Source organism: Chrysemys picta, chromosome 2, assembly GCF_011386835.1.
Source record: "Chrysemys picta bellii isolate R12L10 chromosome 2, ASM1138683v2, whole genome shotgun sequence".
NCBI lineage: Eukaryota > Metazoa > Chordata > Testudines > Emydidae > Chrysemys > Chrysemys picta.
This window is the reverse complement of record NC_088792.1, coordinates 37,640,868-37,660,101: the sequence shown is the minus strand read 5'-3', so window position 1 is coordinate 37,660,101 and position 19,234 is coordinate 37,640,868. Positions and strand designations below refer to the sequence as shown.

Genomic DNA, 19,234 nt, shown 5'->3' with positions numbered 1-19,234 from the left:
TTTTCATTAATACTAGTTCTGGACATCCTTGCTGTTAGTCACAGCCAATACAAAGTGCTTTAGCAGGTGGTTCTTTATTGCTCAAACAAAACTATGAAAAGATGAGAAGCGCCATTAAATCAGATGATAAACAGCAATAAAGAATACTGTTTATGTCAAATTCATCTTTCTACTATAAAGGTACTACTATATCTAATCTATTTGGATGTACAAAAGTCAGAAGCCAGATTTTCCACACAAATTCTGTTCTAATGCCATAGATTTCTAGCTGTCCATAAGAGCTTTCTAACACTGACAATATACTAGTGGTAACTTGAAAGTAAAGACTGAACTTATTAATTGTTCTTATAACCTGACTGGTGTGTATGTTTGTTTATATATATATACACACACACACACACTCTCAATTTCAGAATAAGACAAAATGAATTCCTTTTAAAAATTGTTGTAAAGTAACTGTACTGAAAACAGTGTTGATAACTTGAAAAAGAGATTGATTCTTGTAGACTTCTACACAAACATATAATTCATATTTTTTCCCAGAAAGGGTATGTTAATACATAGGTACAAGCACAGAAACCTATTCTATATACAGTGTCCATTTTATCTCCTCATCTTAAGGCAACTAAATTAAAACTAACAATATATTTAATCATTTACAAATATAAATATTTACATAACACTTTTCTCAGATTTTAGTAATTTTGCAGACTACAAAATAACAATGTTATATTTTATGAACTCCAGCAACACTGTTAACCAACATAAGAAATCTCAACTTCCATATAAACAAATATTCTTTTATCATAAGTAAAAAAGTAAATATAAATATTCAAAAAAGTTTAGAATAATTAAAAAGTATAAAACAAGCTGATAGAAAGTCCAAGAATAATTTACCACATTTTTGGACCATACTAGATTTGCATTTTGATTTTAATATTTAATATTTAATATTTAATTCATACTATATTTAAATGTCATCTTGACCTAACATCACATGAAAATTTTACCTAATTTATTATTTTCTTTTTCACTGCGTTTCAGAGACTCTTCAAGATGTGAAATCCTATCAAGTAGTCTAGAAACCTCTTCTCTGAAATCCTCATTTTCTTTTTCGAGCATATTTTTTTCATTGTCATCATCGTTGTCAAAAATAATCTGAAAGATTGAAAAGTAAAGTAAAGAATCAAGGATTTAAATATGCTGCACAAATATAATAATTATACAACACAGCTATCATATAATTTTCTGAATTCTATTACACAGTTATAATATGAATACAAAAAAGTCAAGAGACTAAATAGGATCTTGCTGGAAGAAAGACTGCAGTACATTATATACAAAGCCATAACACATGGGGACATTTTATTGACAGGAATAATGCATATCATACTGTTTGTGTGCCCTCATCATTCAGGTCAATTTATTATGGAGGCTGTGTCCAGGAAGGCAGCTGGGGCCTATCCACCCACACTTCCCTCTGTGTTTATGAAGTGCCGTCCGTAACTAGGCAGGCAGGAGAGATTGTGGACAGGCAACACCAGGGGGTTGCAAAGTGCATGGCTAAGGAGGGGGGCTTGTTGCCTTTGTGCCATTTCTCAGTGACAGTGCTGCCAGTGTCATGAGGAGCACATCACATGTCAAAGTGGTGAAGTTTTCAGGCTGGGAGCCGCATGGAGTCCATCAGGCCTTCTGATACCAACACAGTTGGTTTTCTACTTGGTGTCGGAGCCACCCAGAGGCAATTCATATTCTGAACATTAACATGGCTTTGCATGCCTGTCACACATAGACCGTGCAGGGGTTTAATGCTATTGAAGACTATGGTTTAAATCTCTATGCAAACAGTGATTACCTAGTAAGAAGGTTCCAGGATAACATACAACAAAAGACTTTAAAGTTATAGTTTTAGTAAAGCAAACTCATTTACATTTTTATTATGCGTGTCCTTTGTTTAAATCTTGCCACATCCATTATGGAAAAGACTTCTTATGCAACTGAAGCTTATTGGGACAGCTACTCTTTTTTTCTTGTCTGTTTCAAAGCTATTGAAAACATTTGAATATATTGTCTTATGGCTGTCCAGATTTTACTGCCACATATTTCTTTTAAAATTACAGAAAAGCTTTCGGAAGATGGAACAAAACTTTAGAGTAATACCAGCCTATCGAACTGAATTCTGAAATCCTTAAAATATTAAAAACAAAGAACAGGTTATTAATTACTTTGTTTACTAAAGAAAATTTAAGATATTTGTTTCACATGGCAAAAATAAGCATGTGAAAGTAGGGCCTCTTTTTCTAGGTTACCTACTGATAAAAAGTAAGAATCTGGTACCTAGAACTTTGGAAGTAAAATTCTGAGTTTTTAAGAAAACATGTAAACCTGAACTCAAAACCAAAATATATTTATGGCAAACATTCTCTCCTGCACAACTATTTCAAATGTTTTTCTCAAAAAACAAAACAAAACCACCTCTCATTCCCTTAAACTTTTAGGAATAAACTATCAAAGTGTTACATAGAGTTATGGCCACAGGACTCTCAATGATTTTACTGGGAATCAGGTGGATAAAATTCCAGAGTGTTTTAAAAATTCAACCTTAAAATTAGTTTGTAGCTCCCCTTTTTTTTGCTAAGAAGTAGCAATTTCTAGAAAGGTCAAATATTAGTTAATGAAATTATCTTAAGTTAGTAATACAGATTTTCAAACTAACAAAACAACGTTTTAGTTATTCTTCTTAGTTAGTTACTAGACTAGGATTAATTTTTACAAGAACTCTTTCCAGAACCTTGGAAATCCTATAGGAAGTTTCTAACAAGCTGCAGAGGGATTGTTAAGAAAACAGCCAATAAAATATTTGAGTGATTATTTATCATTCTCCTCTAACATTGTTCAACTCTAAACCATTACAGAACAAACTTACAATTTCAAAAGACCTTTTAAATAACTGTTTCAGAACGTAATAGGCTTAGGCATGAGTTCCTTTGCCCAGGCAGAATTTGAGCATCAACAGCTGATGTGAGGATCACCATCATCATAAATGAAACTAGAAATGTTTGACTTTGCTATGTGAATCAAAGTGTAAAATTTTTAAATGATGTTTTAAAATCGAAATGTAGTCTTTTTATCTCTTACTGTTTTAATGCAACAATTCAGAAAAACATAGTAGGCTTATTTTACTCACAGATCAATTTATGGTTTGTGCTTTGCATGGCTAACCTTTAGCTCTAGCTCCACCATCTGTTATAAACAAGAACTGCAAATAATTAACTATTCAGTCTCATGCTGCAATGAGGACACTCATTAGCAAAATGAACAAAGGGACAGTTTTCTGTAGCTACAGTCATCTGTTACACTTTGAGTGGCAGGTTTTGTGGTAGTGTTCTCTCTACCATCTGCCCACAGCAGTAGTTTTGGCTTGCTTAAACCAAAGGGACTTTAAACTCAATCATGTAAGCAAAAAAGGGCTAGAAAGTGGTTGGCAATCATAAGGTTTTAAACTCTCTCACTTTTATATATAAAACTGCTGATTTGTTACTTTCAATCTACAATTTACCCAATACTAATTTTTAAATATCAACATTGTTTTTATTTAGTTTTAATTAATGCAAAAATACATAGTTGCTAAAGGTATGAACTTTTAGTAAATTTCCAATAGAACACTAGGTAAATATGAAGACATTATTTTGAAATATGACAAATTTAGGGCCAGATTCTACCATCCTTACTTCATGCTGAATAGTATCTTAGACATAAGACCATAAGAATGGCCATACTAGGTCAGACCAATGGTCCATCTAACCCAGTATCCCATTTTCCGACAATGGCCACGCCAGATGCATCAGAGGATATGAACAGAACAGGGCAACTTATTAGTGATCCATCCCATCATCTACTCCCACCTTCTGACAAATAGAGACTTAGGACACTGAGAGAATGGGGTTGCATCCCTGACCATCTTGGCTAATAGCCATTGATGGACATAGCATCCTTGAACTTATCTAATTATTTTTTGAACCCAGTTACACTTTTGGACTTCACAACATGCCCTGGCAATGAGGTCCACAGATTGACTGTGCATTGTGTGAAGTAGTGCTTCCTTTTGTTTCGTTTAAACCTGCTGCCTATTAATTTGATTGGGTGACACCCGGTTCTTGTGTTACATGATGGGTAACTTCCTTATTCACTTTCTCTACATCATTCATGATTTTATAGATCTCTATCATATCCCCGCTTAGTCATCTCTTTTCCAAGCGGAAAGGTCCCAGTCTTTTTAATCTCCCCTCATACAGATGCTGTTCCATACCCTTAATCATTGTTGTTGCCCTTCTCTGTACTTTTTTTCATTTCTAATATATTTTATTTTAAATGGGGTGACAAGAACTACACACTGCATTCAAGGCATGGGTATACAATGGATTTATATAGTGGCATTATGATATTTACTGTCTTATTATCTATTCCTTTCCTAATGATTACTAACATTCTGTTAGCTTTTCTGACTGCTGCTGCACATTGAGCATATGTTTTCAGAGAACTAGCTGCAATGATTCTAATATGTCTTTCTTCAGTGGTAACAGCCATTTATACCCCCTCATTTTGTATGTATAGTTGGAATTATGTTTTCCAATGTGCATTACTTTGCATTTATCAACAATGAATTTCATCTGCCATTTTGTTGCCCAGTCACCCAGTTTTGTGAGATCCCTTTGTAACTCTTTACAGTCTGTTTTGGAGTTAACTATCTCAGGTAATTTTGTGTCATCTGAAAATTGACACCTCACTGTTTACTCCTTTTTCCAGATCATTTATGAATATGTTGAACAGCACTGGTCACAGTACAGATCCCTGAGGTACACCACTATTTACCTTTCCCCATTCTGAAAATAGACCATTTATTGTTACCCATTGTTTCCTGTCTTTTCAGCAGTTATTGATCCATGAGAGGACCTTCCCTTTTATCCCAGGACTGCTTACTTTGCTTAAGAGCCTTTGAGGGACCTTGTCAAAGGCTTTCTGAAAGTCCAATTATACTATATCCACTGGATCACCCTTGTCCACATTTACCTCCTCAAAGAACTTTAGTCGATTGGTGAGACATGATTTCCCTTTACAAAAGCCATGTTGACTGTCCCCCCAAAAATCATGTTCATCTATGCGTCTGATCATTCTGTTTTTTACTATAGTTTCAACCAATTTGCCTGGTACTGAAGTTAGGCTTACTGGCCTCTAATTTCCAAGATCACCTGTGGAGCCTATTTAAAAAAAAAAATCGGTGTCACATTAGCTATCCTCCAGTCATCCTGTACAGAAGCCGATTTAAGTGATAGGTTACATACCACAGTTAGTAGTTCTGCAGTTTCGTATTTGAGTTCCTCCAGAACACTTGGATGAATACCATCTGGTTCTGGTGACTTATTATTGTTTAATTTATCAATTTGTTTCAAAACCTCTAATATGAGAAGTCCCACTGATTTCAGCAACTGTAAGTGTGGAAGAATATAGTCTTATATATTCAGCAGCAGGAATTTGTATTTCTCATGCTTATTTATGAGGGTGTATTCTAATATACACTTGAAAAATAAGCAAACAGCACTTTTAGGATTAGTTATAATTATTTTTGTAAACATATCACAGTAAAAGTTCTGTATAATATCAGTAAACCAATTATAGTACAAAATACTAAAGTATTTGTACATAATTTGGTTAAAAAAGTTAAACAGAAGATTTCTCAATTCTTTTGTTGCTATTGTGTGTTTGTCCTGAAAAAAAATCATTCTTAGAAAGCTGTCACCCATATTATTATGCACAGGGCCGGCTCCAGGCACCAGCCCACCAAGCTTGTGCTTGGGGCGGCACCTGGAGGGGGGCGGCGCGGTGCGGCGCTCCGGCTGCCGGGAAGAGCGGAGCCGCAGTTGGCTCGCCGCCCTCCCCCCGGCGCTCTGGCTGGTCGGGGAGATCGGCCTGCGGCCCGGCTCGGCAACCTCCCCTGCCACGCTGGGGGAGGGGTAAAGGGGGGGGCAGCGGGAGCTTTTTTTGCCTGGGGTGGCAAAAAAGCCAGAGCCGGCCCTGATTATGCACCTTTTTCTTTTTAAGATATATTTTAAGTATCTGTGTCTGCATTATGTATACCACAAGAGGGGGCAATTGTGCAAGAAGTATCTGATATACTGGCCAGCCTCTATGTAGGGACCGCACTAGATGACAGATCGAGGTCCCTTCCAGTCCTACATTTCTATGAAAAGCACACTTTCATTTACTATACTTTAGTTAGTAGCTATTACAAGAGAAAGATACACTTTTCCATTTATTTGTAAAATATTTATTCAACCTTATGATGTTCCAGCGGTTTATTTACCATTTTAGCTTTTTTACAGTGAATACATTTGCATATTTCATAGAGTCACAAAGTTTAAAACCAGAAAGGATCATCAGATCATCTAGTTTAACCTCCTGTATATTGCAGGCCATTAAATTGCACAGTTACTCCTTTTATTGAACCCAAAAACTTGTGTTTGATTAAAGCATATCTTCCAGAAAGGAATACAATCTTGATTTGAAGACATCAGGCTGGAAGAATGCATCACTTTCTTGATGGTTACTTTTACTGTTAAAAATATGTGCCTCGTTTCCAACTGGAATTTGTCTAGTTTCAGTTTCCAGCCATGATTCTTGTTATGCCTCTCTCTGATAGATTAAAGAGCCCTTTACTACCTGGCTCTTTGATAAACTAAACAGAGTGAGCTCTTTAAAGACATGTCGGCACTACTGCTAAAAACTCATAGCTGGCCAGTGCCAACTGACCCAGGCTCGCAGGGCTTAGGATAAGGGGCCGTTTAATTGCGGTGTACACATTCAGGCTCAGGCTGCAGCCTGAATTCTAGGACACTGCGAGGTGGAAGGGTCCCAGAGCTCATCTACACTGCAATTAAACAGCCCCTTAGCCAAAGCCACATGGCACAGGCCAGTCGCGGGTATCTAATTGCAGTGTAGACATACCCTAAGATTATCACTGTAAGGCATTTACTTCAGCCCTCAGATAATTTTTGTGGCTCTTTTCTACACCTCTCCAATTTTTCCAATATCGCTTTTCAAAAGTGGACACTGGAATGCAGTATACTAGTATCTGTCTCACCAGTACCTTACCCAGAGGCAAAATCACCTCCCTACTCCTACTCATCTGTTTACATTCAAGGATCACATTAGCTCATTTTGCCACAGCTTTGCACTGGGAGCTCACATTGAGTTGTTTCACCAGTATGGCCCCTTAATCCTCTTCAGAGTCACTGCTTTCCAGGATACGGACCTCCATTCTGTAGGTATGGCATTCCTTATTCCTAGATGTATAACTTCGTACTGTATTAGTCTGTATTAAAACACTTTTGTTTAAATGTGCCCAGCTTACCAAGTGATCCAGATCACTATGTATGACCGATCTGTCCTCATTATTTATCACTCTGCCAATCTTTTGCCATCTATACATTTTATCAGCAGTAATTTTAGATGTACTTCCAGACCATGATGAAAATGTTGAATCATGTCAGGCTTAGTACCAAACCCCAGTAGAAACACCCTGATTTAATGTTGATTTCCCATTGATGACTAATTTTTGAGACTTGTCTGTTAATCAGTTTTTAATCCATTTAACGGGTGATTTTTTTATATTGTGTATTGCCCATTTTATAATCAGAATGTCAGCTGTACATGGTCAAACAAATGTCTATTACATCTATCTACTCAGTTACTTTTAACAACCAAACTTGTAATCTCCTCAAAGAATAAAATCAGGTTTGCTTGACAAGACCTATTTTCCATAAAACCATGTTGACAGGCACTCATCATATTCCTATCCTTTTATTATTTATTAATTGAATCCCATATCTACTTTTCCATTATTTTGCCCAGGGCTGATGTCATGGTAACCTGCCTGTAGTTAGCTGGGTGACTGGGTCATCTCACTTGCCTCTTTTGAATATTGGCACAACATTAGCACTTTTCCAGTCTTCTAGGATTTCCCCAGTACTCCAAAATTTATTAGAAATTAACATCAATGGGCTAGAGACCTCCTCAGCCAGCTCTTTTGGGACTTCTGGTACCAGTTACTTGGGCCTACTGATTTAAAAGTATCTAACCCTAGCAGATGTTGTTTAAGATCTAACTTGGTTAATATTGGACTGGAAAGTACTTCATCACCCTCTTTTGATACAAGCACATCATCCAGCAGAACAGAAATATTGATTGATTACTTTTGCCTGTTCTGCATCATTATTAGTAGTTTTATCATCTCCATCTAGTACCAGGCCTGTACCACTGCTAGTATTTCTTTTGTTGGAAATATACTTAAAAAAACCCTCCCTATTGTCCTTAGCCCAGGTAGCCCTGGATTTTCTGTAGTATCTTTAGTTTCCCTTTTCAATTTTCTAGACTTCAAAACCTGTAATGTACATTAATTGATATCTATTTATTCTTTTTCCATTTTTTTATTTCTAATTGCTGCCTTCACCTCATCACTGAACCAGGATCAGCTTTTAGCTATAGTTGTCCTCTTTCTTGGTTGATGAACTGTGGCTTTTTGGCTATCTAATAAATTCCTCTTAACGAACTCTAATTTTCATTTATCCTTTTCTGTCTAAATTTTTCCTCCCAGTCAATTTCACTCATGTTTCCTCAGCTTTGGGAAATTAGCCCTTTTGATGCATTAAATATATATAAAACTGGTTGGGACGGTCCTTTGTTTGCCCATATTGAATGCAATCAGGTCATGATTACTGGTCTCATCGTGTAGCTTATCCTGTTCTCCAGTTTGATTCAGTGGTCTGTAACAGACCTCCACCAGTACCTCTTCCTGGGTTTTGTCAGCAAATTGCTCCATATGCATTCAAGATTCTGTGGTTCTGAGTTATCAATAATTCTAAAACAAACAAGGGTGTCTTTAATGGAGCGTTCTCCCCCACCACCATTTTTACCCACTCTATCCTTCCTAAATAGGTTATAAACCAGTGATTTTAACATTCCAGTCATGCAACTCATCCCACCAGATTTCAGTAATGCCAATTATATCAAATTTCTTTGCATCAGTGAGAATTTTCCAACACCTTTTGCTTGATACTCAGATTCCATTGATACATAAACAGTTGAAAAATTTCTTAACTTAAAATCCTTTGCCACTTCAGTTCAATTAGTTTGTGACACAATTTATTTGAGTTTGTCCCACACTGGCCTTCTTAGCATTCTTCCCTTGCATTGCTAGTTAATGTCATCCTGGATACTCCAGCTAGTCTCCAGATGAGATTATTAGCCCCCACATTACAGTGCAGGCCATCCTGGCTCACCCCCTGGCTATCAGGCACAGCACCGCAGGTGAGCCCTGCCTTGATTTCCCCTCACCCAGCATATCAACATGTCCAAGCAGGCATTCAGATGCTGAAGAGCACCCTCTTCAGAGGGTCTCATTTATTTTAAAAAAAGGTACAACACTAAACATAAGCAAACCTCCACCCCAGCATCTGGGTCTTTCTGAGGCTATCTGTTCCCACCTCAGTCCACTGCTGACCTCTGTCCAGGCCCTTTATCTGCAGGGTTCTCTTCACTCAGGTGTCTGCCCCCTGGAGTCAAGTCTCTACCTGGGTAGAGTCCTTCTCCAGAGTTGGGGTCAACATAGAACTGTCAGCTACAGCTCTTCCCCAGGGCAGCACACAGTTGCTGGCAGACTGGGCTTCTGACCACTGTTTGGAGAATCCTTTTCCCTACGCCTTCCTGAATGCCTGCTTTGTGCAGATCTCCCTTTAGGAACCTCTTATGCCTCCAAGCACCTCCTAGGCTCCCTGCTCTGGTGGTCCCACAAGGGAGTTCCCGGTCTCCAAGAGTGCTCCCTCTAGGCTCCTTGCTTTGGGGAACTCCCCCCGAGAACTCCTCTCCTAAGGAGCTTCCTGTCTTTTTGGGAATGCCTTTTCTAACTAGTCTTGGATAACCTTTGCATTAGGTTCCTGGTGCTTGTTTACTACTTAACCATTTAGCAGCCAGTTGGGCAGTCAATTACTCACAGGCAGTCACAGACAGACTGGGCCCTGACTTCTCTTAAAAGTCCAATCACACTGTGACACCCCTTATCTGTGAGCCAGGTCATCCTGTTCAGATAGCTCCCTCTTCCACTGGAATGTAGCCCACTGTTCCACAAAATGAAAACCATCAGCTTCACACCAGTTGTGCAGCCCATTGTTCACTTCCAGTACTTTCTGGCTTTTGCCTTCTGTCACTTGTGTGGCTGGAAGGAGCTCTTAGAAGATCATTTGGCCTTTCCTCTTCTTCTGCTCTCTTCCAAGATTCCTGAAGTCTTCTGTAATCTGTGTAGTACCATGTGATGCTGTATCATTGGTTCCAACATGTATCATCACGAGTGAAAACTGGCATCTCATATTTTTGCTCCAGGGAGACATCACACTGTCCTATTATCCTTGTGCCCTTTGCTGAATTATCTGTCCATTCTACTTAATATGGAGTTGCTAATGTCAGATTTTATCAGGGATATTTTTAATAAAAATCATGGACAGTGAACAAATATTCATGGAAGCCCATGACCTGTTTGTGATTTTTACTAAAAATATCCCTGATAAAATGGGGAGGCAGGAGGGTCCAGCACCCATAGCAGCTGGGGGCTTTGGGGTCCCCTTGTCCTCTCCCCCAGTAGCTGGGAGCTGCAAAGGGTTCCGCACTGCGGCTGAGCAGTGGCGAGGTCCCCTTGCCACCTGCTGGGGCTGAGCAGCTGCAGAGGGACCCCCCGCCTCTTGCCAGACAGCTGTGGTGGGGGGGGCATGCCACCATTGGGCTGCTTCGGGAGGATCCCCTCACCACCAGCTGCGCAGCTGCGGGGGCCCCCACCGCCCACAGGGAGTGGGAGCTCCGGGATCCCTTCGCTGCCTGTGGCAGCTGGAGCTGTGGGGGATCCCCCGCCACCTTTGGTGGCTGAGACCTGTAGGGTGCCCCCCCTGCCCTCAGTGGCTGGGAGCTGCAGGGTCCCCCTGCTGCCCAGGGGCTCAGAAGCGCTGGGAGCCTGCCACCAGCAGTGGCTGAGAGCTGTGTGGCCTACCAGCTGACAGCTCCAGCCCTGGGGCAGAAAATGTTACGGAGGTCAGGCAATGCTTGGGAGGGGCAAGAAGGGTCACATGTCCCTCCCCAGATGCCTAGGGGGCATTCATCAGGGAACCACAGCAGCGAAAGGAGCAGAATGTGAGGCCGCCACTCCCAGGAGCCAGCGCCTGTGCTGACAGCTCCCCTGCTACGGCTGTACTGGTACCACCCCCAGACCCCAGCCCTGTCCTCTGTAGAGACCCCATCCCAGACAGGAGACACCACTGCATGGAAGGTCTGGGAGCAGTAAAGCTGCACCGGAAGAGCTGCTGCCCAGCGGCTCCACATTCTGCTCCTTTCGCCGCTGCAGTTCCCAGCACAGTAGGAGGACAGAGTCCCCTCTAGGTAACGTGGAATGGGGAGAGCGCAGAGCCCCCGGGCTGGGGGCAGGGTGTGGAGGAATCACGTGGGGGCTCACATAGGGAGGTCACATGCCCCCCCTTTAGCTGGTGCCCCCCTTTGTGTCCCTCCCATGAGACGCCCATTCCTATTATGACTGAAAAACCTCTCTTGGTAGCAACCTGCTTCAGACTGCAAGGACACCCACCAGGCATGTCCCCTGCAGCTTTCTGTTTCATTTCTCCAGAGACAGGTCCCTTGGTCCCTGACTCACTGGGTATCTCAAAACAATTCAATACTTCTACCTAAGTTGAATGCCTCCTGGTTCTCTTTCCCCTATTTGTGACAATCTGCTTCTTCGTCTTCTACTCTCTCTAGTTATAAGTGCTTGTATACAAATGCTAGAAGTCTAAATACTAAGATGGGTGAACTTGAGTGCCTACTATTAAATGAGGATATTGATATGATAAGCATTACAGAAACTTGGTGCAATGATGATAATCAACAGGACATGGTAATAACAAGGGTAGAAAATATATAGGAATGACAGAGAAGGTCATGTTGGTGGGGTAGTGGCACTAAATATGAGAAAAAGCATAGAGTCAAATACAGTAAAAATCTTAAATTAATCAAACTGTACCACAGAATCTTTATGGATAGAAATGCCATCCTTGAATAAGAAGAATATAGAAGTAGGACTATACTACCAACCTCCTGACCAGGATGGTGATGGTAACTGTGGAATGCTCAGGGAGATTAGAAAACCTATAAAAATAGAAAACTCAATAATAATGGGAGATTTCAACCATCCCTATATTGACTGGGTACATGTCACCTCTGAAAGGGATGCAGAGATGAAATTTCTAGACACCATAAATGACTAGTTCTTGGAGCAGCCAGTTCTGGACCCCACAAGGGGAGACACAATTCTTTATTTATCTTAAGTGGAGCACAGGAGCAGGTCCAAGAGGTAAAATAGCAGCACCACTCAGGGAGGAGGCACCAAAGAAGCCGACCACAGTGGCATTTAACTTCAGAAAGTTGAACTACACAAAAATGAAGAAGCTATTTACATGGAAATTAAAAGGTACAATCACAAAAGTGAAATGCCTGCAAGCTACATGAAAACTTTTTAAAAACACCATAATAGAGGCCCAAATAAAAAAAAACAGTAAGATTATCAAAGTGCCACTATGGCTAAACAACAAAGTAAAAGAAGCGGTTAGAGATAAAAGAGCATCCTTTAAAAATTGGAAGTCAAATCCTACGGAGGAAAATAAAAAGGAGCATAAACACTAGCAAGTTAAGTGTAAAAGTATAATCAGGCAGGCCAAAAAAGAATCTGAAGATAAATTAGCCGAACACTCAAAAACTAACAGCAAAAAATGTTTACGTACATCAGAAGCAGGAAGCCTGCAAACCAATCAGTGGGGCCACTAGACGATCGTGGTACTAAAGGAGCACTCAAGGAAGACAAGGTTACTTAGGAGAAGCTAAATGAGTTTTTTGCTCAGTCTTCACTGCAGAGAATGGAGGGAGGTTCCCACACCTGAGACTAGGGTGACCAGATGTCCCGATTTTAGAGAGACAATCCCAATTTTGGGGTCTTTTTCTTATATAGGCTGCTATTACCTCCCACCCCTGTCCTGATTTTTCACACTTGTTGTCTGGTCACCCTACCTGAGACATTCTATTTAGGTGACAAATCTGAGGAACTGTCCCAGATTGAGGTGTCAATAGAGTACCAAACAGACTAATTGAAACTATGGTAAGAACAAAGTTATCAGACACATAGATGAACATGATTTGTTGGGAAGAGTTAACACTTTTGTAATGAGAAATCATGCCCCAATTTAATTTCCAGAATTCTTTGGGGAGGTCAATAAATGTGGACAAGAGTGATCCATTGGATACTGTGTACTTGGACGTTCAGAAAGCCTTTGAGGTCCCTCACCATAGGCTCTTAAGCAAAGTAAGCTGTCATGGTATAAGAGGGAAGGTCCTCTCATGGATCAGTAACTGCTGAAAAGATATGAAACGAAGGATAGAAATAAATGGTCAGTCTTCATAATGGAGAGAAGTAAATAGTGGTGTCCCCCAGGGCTCTGTACTGGTACAGTAGTGTTCAACATATTCATAAATGATCTAGAAAAAGCGGTAAAGAGTGAGATGGCTAAATTTGCAGAAGATACAAAATTACTCAAGATAGTTAAATCCAAAGCAGACTGCAAAGAGTTACAAAAGGATCTCACAAAACTGGGTGACCGGGCAACAAAATGGTAGATGAAATTCAATGTTGATAAATACAAAATAATGCACATTGGAAAACATAATCCTAACTATACATACAAAATGAGGGGGCCTAAATTAGCTGTTACCACTCAAGGATACCCAAGTGGCAGTAGGAAAAGTCCCAGAGGGACCCTTTTCAGCCAAACTGAGATAAGAAATATCGTAGGAAGAGAGGGCAGCTGAGTAGGAACAAGGGGGAAAAGGTCAAGCTGACAGATTTTATTTAGAGTAGTATTTCTCCCTGCTACTAAGAACCCAGAAGCACCCAGCTGGCTGCTCATCCCCAGTCCAGCTGGAAGCTGTACATTGATGCCAGAACTCTGGCACTTCCCACAACCCTTCCCTTGTTGTTATGTTGAGTTGATGCCAAATGTTTGGCCAGTCCTTTTTGGGGGCATAGAGAAGCTCACAGAAACATTTCTGAATCCATCAACTAGCCTTGTTTACTCAGTTCATTACTTTGAGGCACTGAGATCTGTCTGTGGCAACCAGGAAAGAGCACAAAAGATCAGACATCCCACTAAAATGCATAACTTGCACTTATTTCAGTACATGAAATTTCATATATACACTCACTGGTGAAGGTTCACAGTTGGTTATATTAATAAAACTTTGATAGAAAATAATGAACTACACCTAACCACTAAGACCTAACTTCTTTTCTTCAAAAATGTCACCTTTCCTCACAAGTGGATTAAATCCACAGCATATGTGAAGTTTTGAGAAGGTGTTGTGGAGTTCTCCCTTTTCATCAGGCTGTGATTGAGTAGGGTTAATTTGCTAAGGAAATGGACAAGGTTGTATCTCTGGGTGCTGACGTGTGAGAAGATAACATATGTACGTACGTACATGGCCATATGCTGTATTTCCAATTTTTGAATATTATGATTGTTCTTTAGCAACCATAACTAGTTTTCACAAAGCATTTTTAGTTTGAAAAGGCTTACCCCTGAAAAAGGCCTCCAATGCCTACTGATGGTTATACCCAAATAATGATTACATTGTTTAAACTTTACTGCAGGAATTAATAAAAACAATTAAAAAGGAAGAGTCTCAAGTGATTTTAGTAGTTGAAGTACTGATGAGTTGATTTTACTGATCTCCATAATCTTGAAGAAAAAACCAAGAGAGGCATGCCAAGTATTTATCTGAGTTGGGGTTATTTAACAGGTGACAGATACTTAGTTTAAATTGTCTATGTGTAAGAGTGGGTACTAACAGAATATAGGTGGAATTTCCTTACCTGAGGAGTTCATATTTAGAATAAACAGCTAAAAGTAATAATAAGAGCAACTATTTAGACAAGAATTTGAAGGGGAAAAAATACTATGGGGTATAATTGCCAGCACTGGGCCAGAACCTCAGCAGGTGTAGTTTCCATGTAGTCGGAGTTACATCAATTTACACCAGCTAAGAATGTAGCCCCCTAAGTGCAAGAAAATTCTTGAACAGGTTTTCTAGCTAGTTTCCTATACCCTTATAATGAGACTAGGAAATGCTACTACAGTAAATAAACATGTTCAAAGAATAAATTCATGATTTTTTTTTTTTTTTTTTTACAAAAAACCTACCATTTTTGTATCTTCATTTTCCTGATATTCTTGTAATTCTGCTTCTAATTTTTGAATTTTAGACTCTTTCTCCTGGAGCGTCTTAATCAAAACCTGCCAACTCGCTGCTAATGAGGAATCTGTATCTTCCTGTATGCGATAATTTTTCTGTTACAAGAGAAGATCCTCTAGTGAGATATGCTAGTTATATAAATCACACGGCACTTTTTCTTAAAGTTACAGAATTCCAGGATACTTTTGTTGTAACTTCATGACACTATTATTAAACATTAAGTTCTGTAGTCCTGTTGAATGTGATTAGCTTTTCATTAGAACAACATTTAACCGCATTTCAAGTACAGAAACAAAATGGTATTTTCAGAATAATCATACAAGAAAATGCATATAAAGTAAAACATACAGAAAAAGAACAAAAAAGATGGATGAGACACTGGCAGATCAGGTGCAAGCTCATGCCAAGGCCACTGGGCCTCACTTGACACGGACAAATGCATAACTGGAAATCAGTCTGGCTTGCCTTTGTGTTAGCATTGTTAAAATAGATATTAGAGTTATAAGAATGTGTTTAGACTTTATGGGATGCTTGTAGGATGCTGCATGTATTAATCATACTTATAATATTTGTATGTCATGTTATAAGGTAGTGTTTAAGTGTCTGCTCTGTAACTATAAAAATGTTTAAGACTGTAAACCCTGACAGTAAAGGGAGAAGCACTACTAAGCACGAAATACTAGTTTACCAAAAGAGATATTATCTCCTCCCCGAACAAAAGGTCTATACACACCAGACAAGGTGTTGTGGAACAGCAGATTAAAGACTCTGTTGATTGCTTTCCCCACCTCTCTGAAGAGGGTACGTGCACAAGCCCTTGCTGTGGGAAAGTAATAAAAATCCCTGTTAAGGAAAAATTATTATCCTTATGCTGCTTGAACTCTGAGAAGCGATGATTTCTAAGCATAAGCAAAGGGTCCCTAGTGGTTTAGCTCGGGTTAGCCCTAAAGGACATATAAAGCTTTCATATTAAAGCAGCTATCATCATCTTTTGGAACATAAGACACTATCATATCTTTAACCTTGTAAATAACATTTCTTCTTCCTAGTTAATAAATCTTGAATTAGTATTTTAGAATTGGATACAAGCATTGTCGTTGGTTTGTGATCTGAGGTACAGTTGACCTGGGGTATGTGACTAGTCCTTTGGGACTGGCAATAACCTGAATATTGTTGTGATTTTTGGCAAAGGGGATCATATATCACAAAGGCAGGTTTGCCTGGGAGGCAAGACAGAACAGAGTGCCCAAGGGGACTGTTATTCCATATTAAGACTCTTATAGTTCTTTAAGAATTCACACTTATTAATTGGTTGGTGAAATCTAATTATAGACCATACAGCCAGTTTGGGGTTTATGCCCTGTTCCTTGACAGTCTGCCCCGAGGCTGGCACTCATGCTCATGAGCCACTCCAGATAGCTTGACAACGGACACAATGAATACAGCCTATATATTTTAATACATCTCTAACATGAAAAATGTACAGTTAATGTGACATTCAATTTAATTTTGCACTGTTATCATAGAATCATAGGACTGGAAGGGAGCTTGAGAGCTGATCTAGTCCAGTCCCCTACACTCATGGCAGGACTAAGTATTATCTAGATCAGTGGTTTTCAAACTGCAGGTCGTGACCCAGTACTGGGTCGCACACTGTAAGGCACTGGGTCGCGGCGGCACTGGTCAGCACCACTGACCAGGCCATTAAAAGTCCCGTCGGTGGTGCTGCCCGGCTAAGGCAGGCTAGTGCCTACCTGTACAGGTACCACACTGCGCCCTGGAAGCGTCCAGCAGCGGGTCCGGCTTCTAGGCAGGGGGGCCACAGGGCTCTATCCGCTGCCCCTGCCCTGAGCACCAGCTCTGCACTGGGGTGGGTGGTGCCTGCAGGCGAGAGCTGCGTGGAGTCACTTGCGCGCCTCCACCTAGGAGCCGGACCTGCTGCTGGCCACTTCCAGGGCGCAGTGCAGTCCACGGTGCCAGGACAGGCGGGAAGCCTGCCTCTGCACCCCGGCTGCACCGCTGACCGAGAGCCACTGGAGGTAAGGCTCCCAGCCCCACGTTCCCATCCCTGCCCCAGCCCTGAGCCCTCTCCTGCACCCCAACACCTCATTCCCGGCCCCACCCCAGAGCCTGCACCCCCAGCCCAGAGCCCCTCCGGCACACTAACCCCCTGCCCCGAGCCCCCTCCCGCACCCTGAACCCCTCATTCCCGGCCCCACCCCACAGCCCTCATCCCAACCCTCTGCCCCAGCCCTGAGCCCCTCCTGCATCCCAAACCTCTCATACCCAGCTCTGTTGGGTCATGGGCATCAACAATTTTCTTCAACTAGGTTGCCAGAAAAAAAAAAAAGTTTGAAAACCACTGATCTAGGCCATCCCTGACAGGTGTTTGGCTAACCTACTTTTAAAAATCTCCAATTATGGAGATTCCACAGCCTCCCTAGGCAATTTATTCCAGTGCTTAACTACCCTGACAGTTAGGAAGTTTTTCCTAATGTCCAACCTATCTTCCTCCGCTGCAATTTAAGCCCATTGCTTCTTGTCCTGTCCTTAGAGATTAAGGAGAACAATTTCCTGACTTACGCAAAAATCGACTTACACAAGGCGTTCCGGAATGGAACACTTGTATAAGTCAGGGAGCTTCTGTACTTTGCGACACCAGCTACAAAACTGTCATGAGAATGCCTGTTCTCACTTTCAGGTGACATTGTAAACAAGAAGCGGGCAGCCTTATCTCCTGCAAGTGTAAACAAATTGTCTGTCTGAGTGACTGACTGAACAAGATGTAGGACTGAGGGGACTTGCAGACTCTCTACAATTTTACATTGTTTTATTTTTAAATGCAGGGGTTTTTGTACATAATTCTACATTTGTAAATTAAACTTTCATGATAAAGAGATTACCTATTACAAGTACTGTAGTGCAAACTGAAAAATACTATTTCTTTTGTTTTTCTACAGTGCAATTAAATCAAAAATAAATATAAAGTGAGCACAGTACACTTTGTAGTATGTGTAATAATTGAAATAAATATATTTGAAAATGTATAAAATATCCAAAATATTTAATAAATGGTATTCTATTATTAAGAGTGCGATTAATCAAGATTCATTTTTTTAATCACAATTAATCGTGATTCATTTTTTTAGTCGCTTGACAGCTCTAATTATTACCCAATAGGTGGTAGTTAAATGTAACTTATTGCTCTGACATAGTGTATGTCTACACTATGAAATTAGGTCGAATTTATAGAAAAGTTGATTTTTTACGAAGCGATTTTATACAGCCGATTGTGTGTGTCCCCACTAAGCACATTAAGTCGGCGGAGTGCATCCACAGTACCGTGGCTAGCGTCGACTTCCGAAGCGTTGAACTGGGGTAGCTATCCCACAGTTCCCGCAGTCTCCACCGCCCATTGGAATTCTGGGTTGAGCTCGCAATGCCTGATGGGGCAAAAACATTGTCGGGGGTGCTTTTGGGTACATGTCGGCAGTCGCCCCTCCCTCCATGAAAGCAACAGCAGACAATCATTTTGCGCCTTTTTGCTGTGCGGGCGCCATATTGCTTTCAGCAGACAGTGCAGTAGGTCTGCTAACTGTCATCATCAAATGACCGCTTCCACTGCCACTCTGCTCTCCTGGTGCCATGAATCCACCTTGCAGATCCTCTCATTGTTCAGAATAAATATCTATTCTCATAGCATCCGCCTCTATATGTCCGTCGTCATCCGCCGCTTCCGCTGCCATTCTGCCCTCCTGGTGCCATGAATCCACTTCGCAGGTCCTCTATATGGCAGTCATCATCCGCCGCTTCTGCTGCCATTCTGCACTCCTGTCTCGATTGATAGCCC

General features: G+C 40.7%; 1 protein-coding gene across 5 annotated transcripts in view; it reads right to left on the bottom strand.

Annotated features, from left to right (window-relative positions):
- The window catches only part of C2H10orf67 (chromosome 2 C10orf67 homolog), a 123,526-nt gene that overhangs the window by 81,079 nt on the left and 23,213 nt on the right, over nucleotides 1-19,234 (bottom strand). For 4 of the 5 annotated variants that reach the window (XR_010598227.1, XM_065582964.1, XM_042857785.2 and 1 more), the window contains exons 5-6: nucleotides 15,333-15,479; nucleotides 1,011-1,158 (exon numbers count right to left, since the gene is read on the bottom strand). Coding sequence is in view for 4 of the 5 variants with exons in the window: in XM_065582964.1 (XP_065439036.1) it covers nucleotides 1,011-1,158; nucleotides 15,333-15,479 (295 nt within the window). In the remaining variant the exon portion in view is untranslated. The remainder of the gene's footprint in view (nucleotides 1-1,010; nucleotides 1,159-15,332; nucleotides 15,480-19,234) is intronic. The other variant, XM_065582963.1, reaches the window with a different exon arrangement.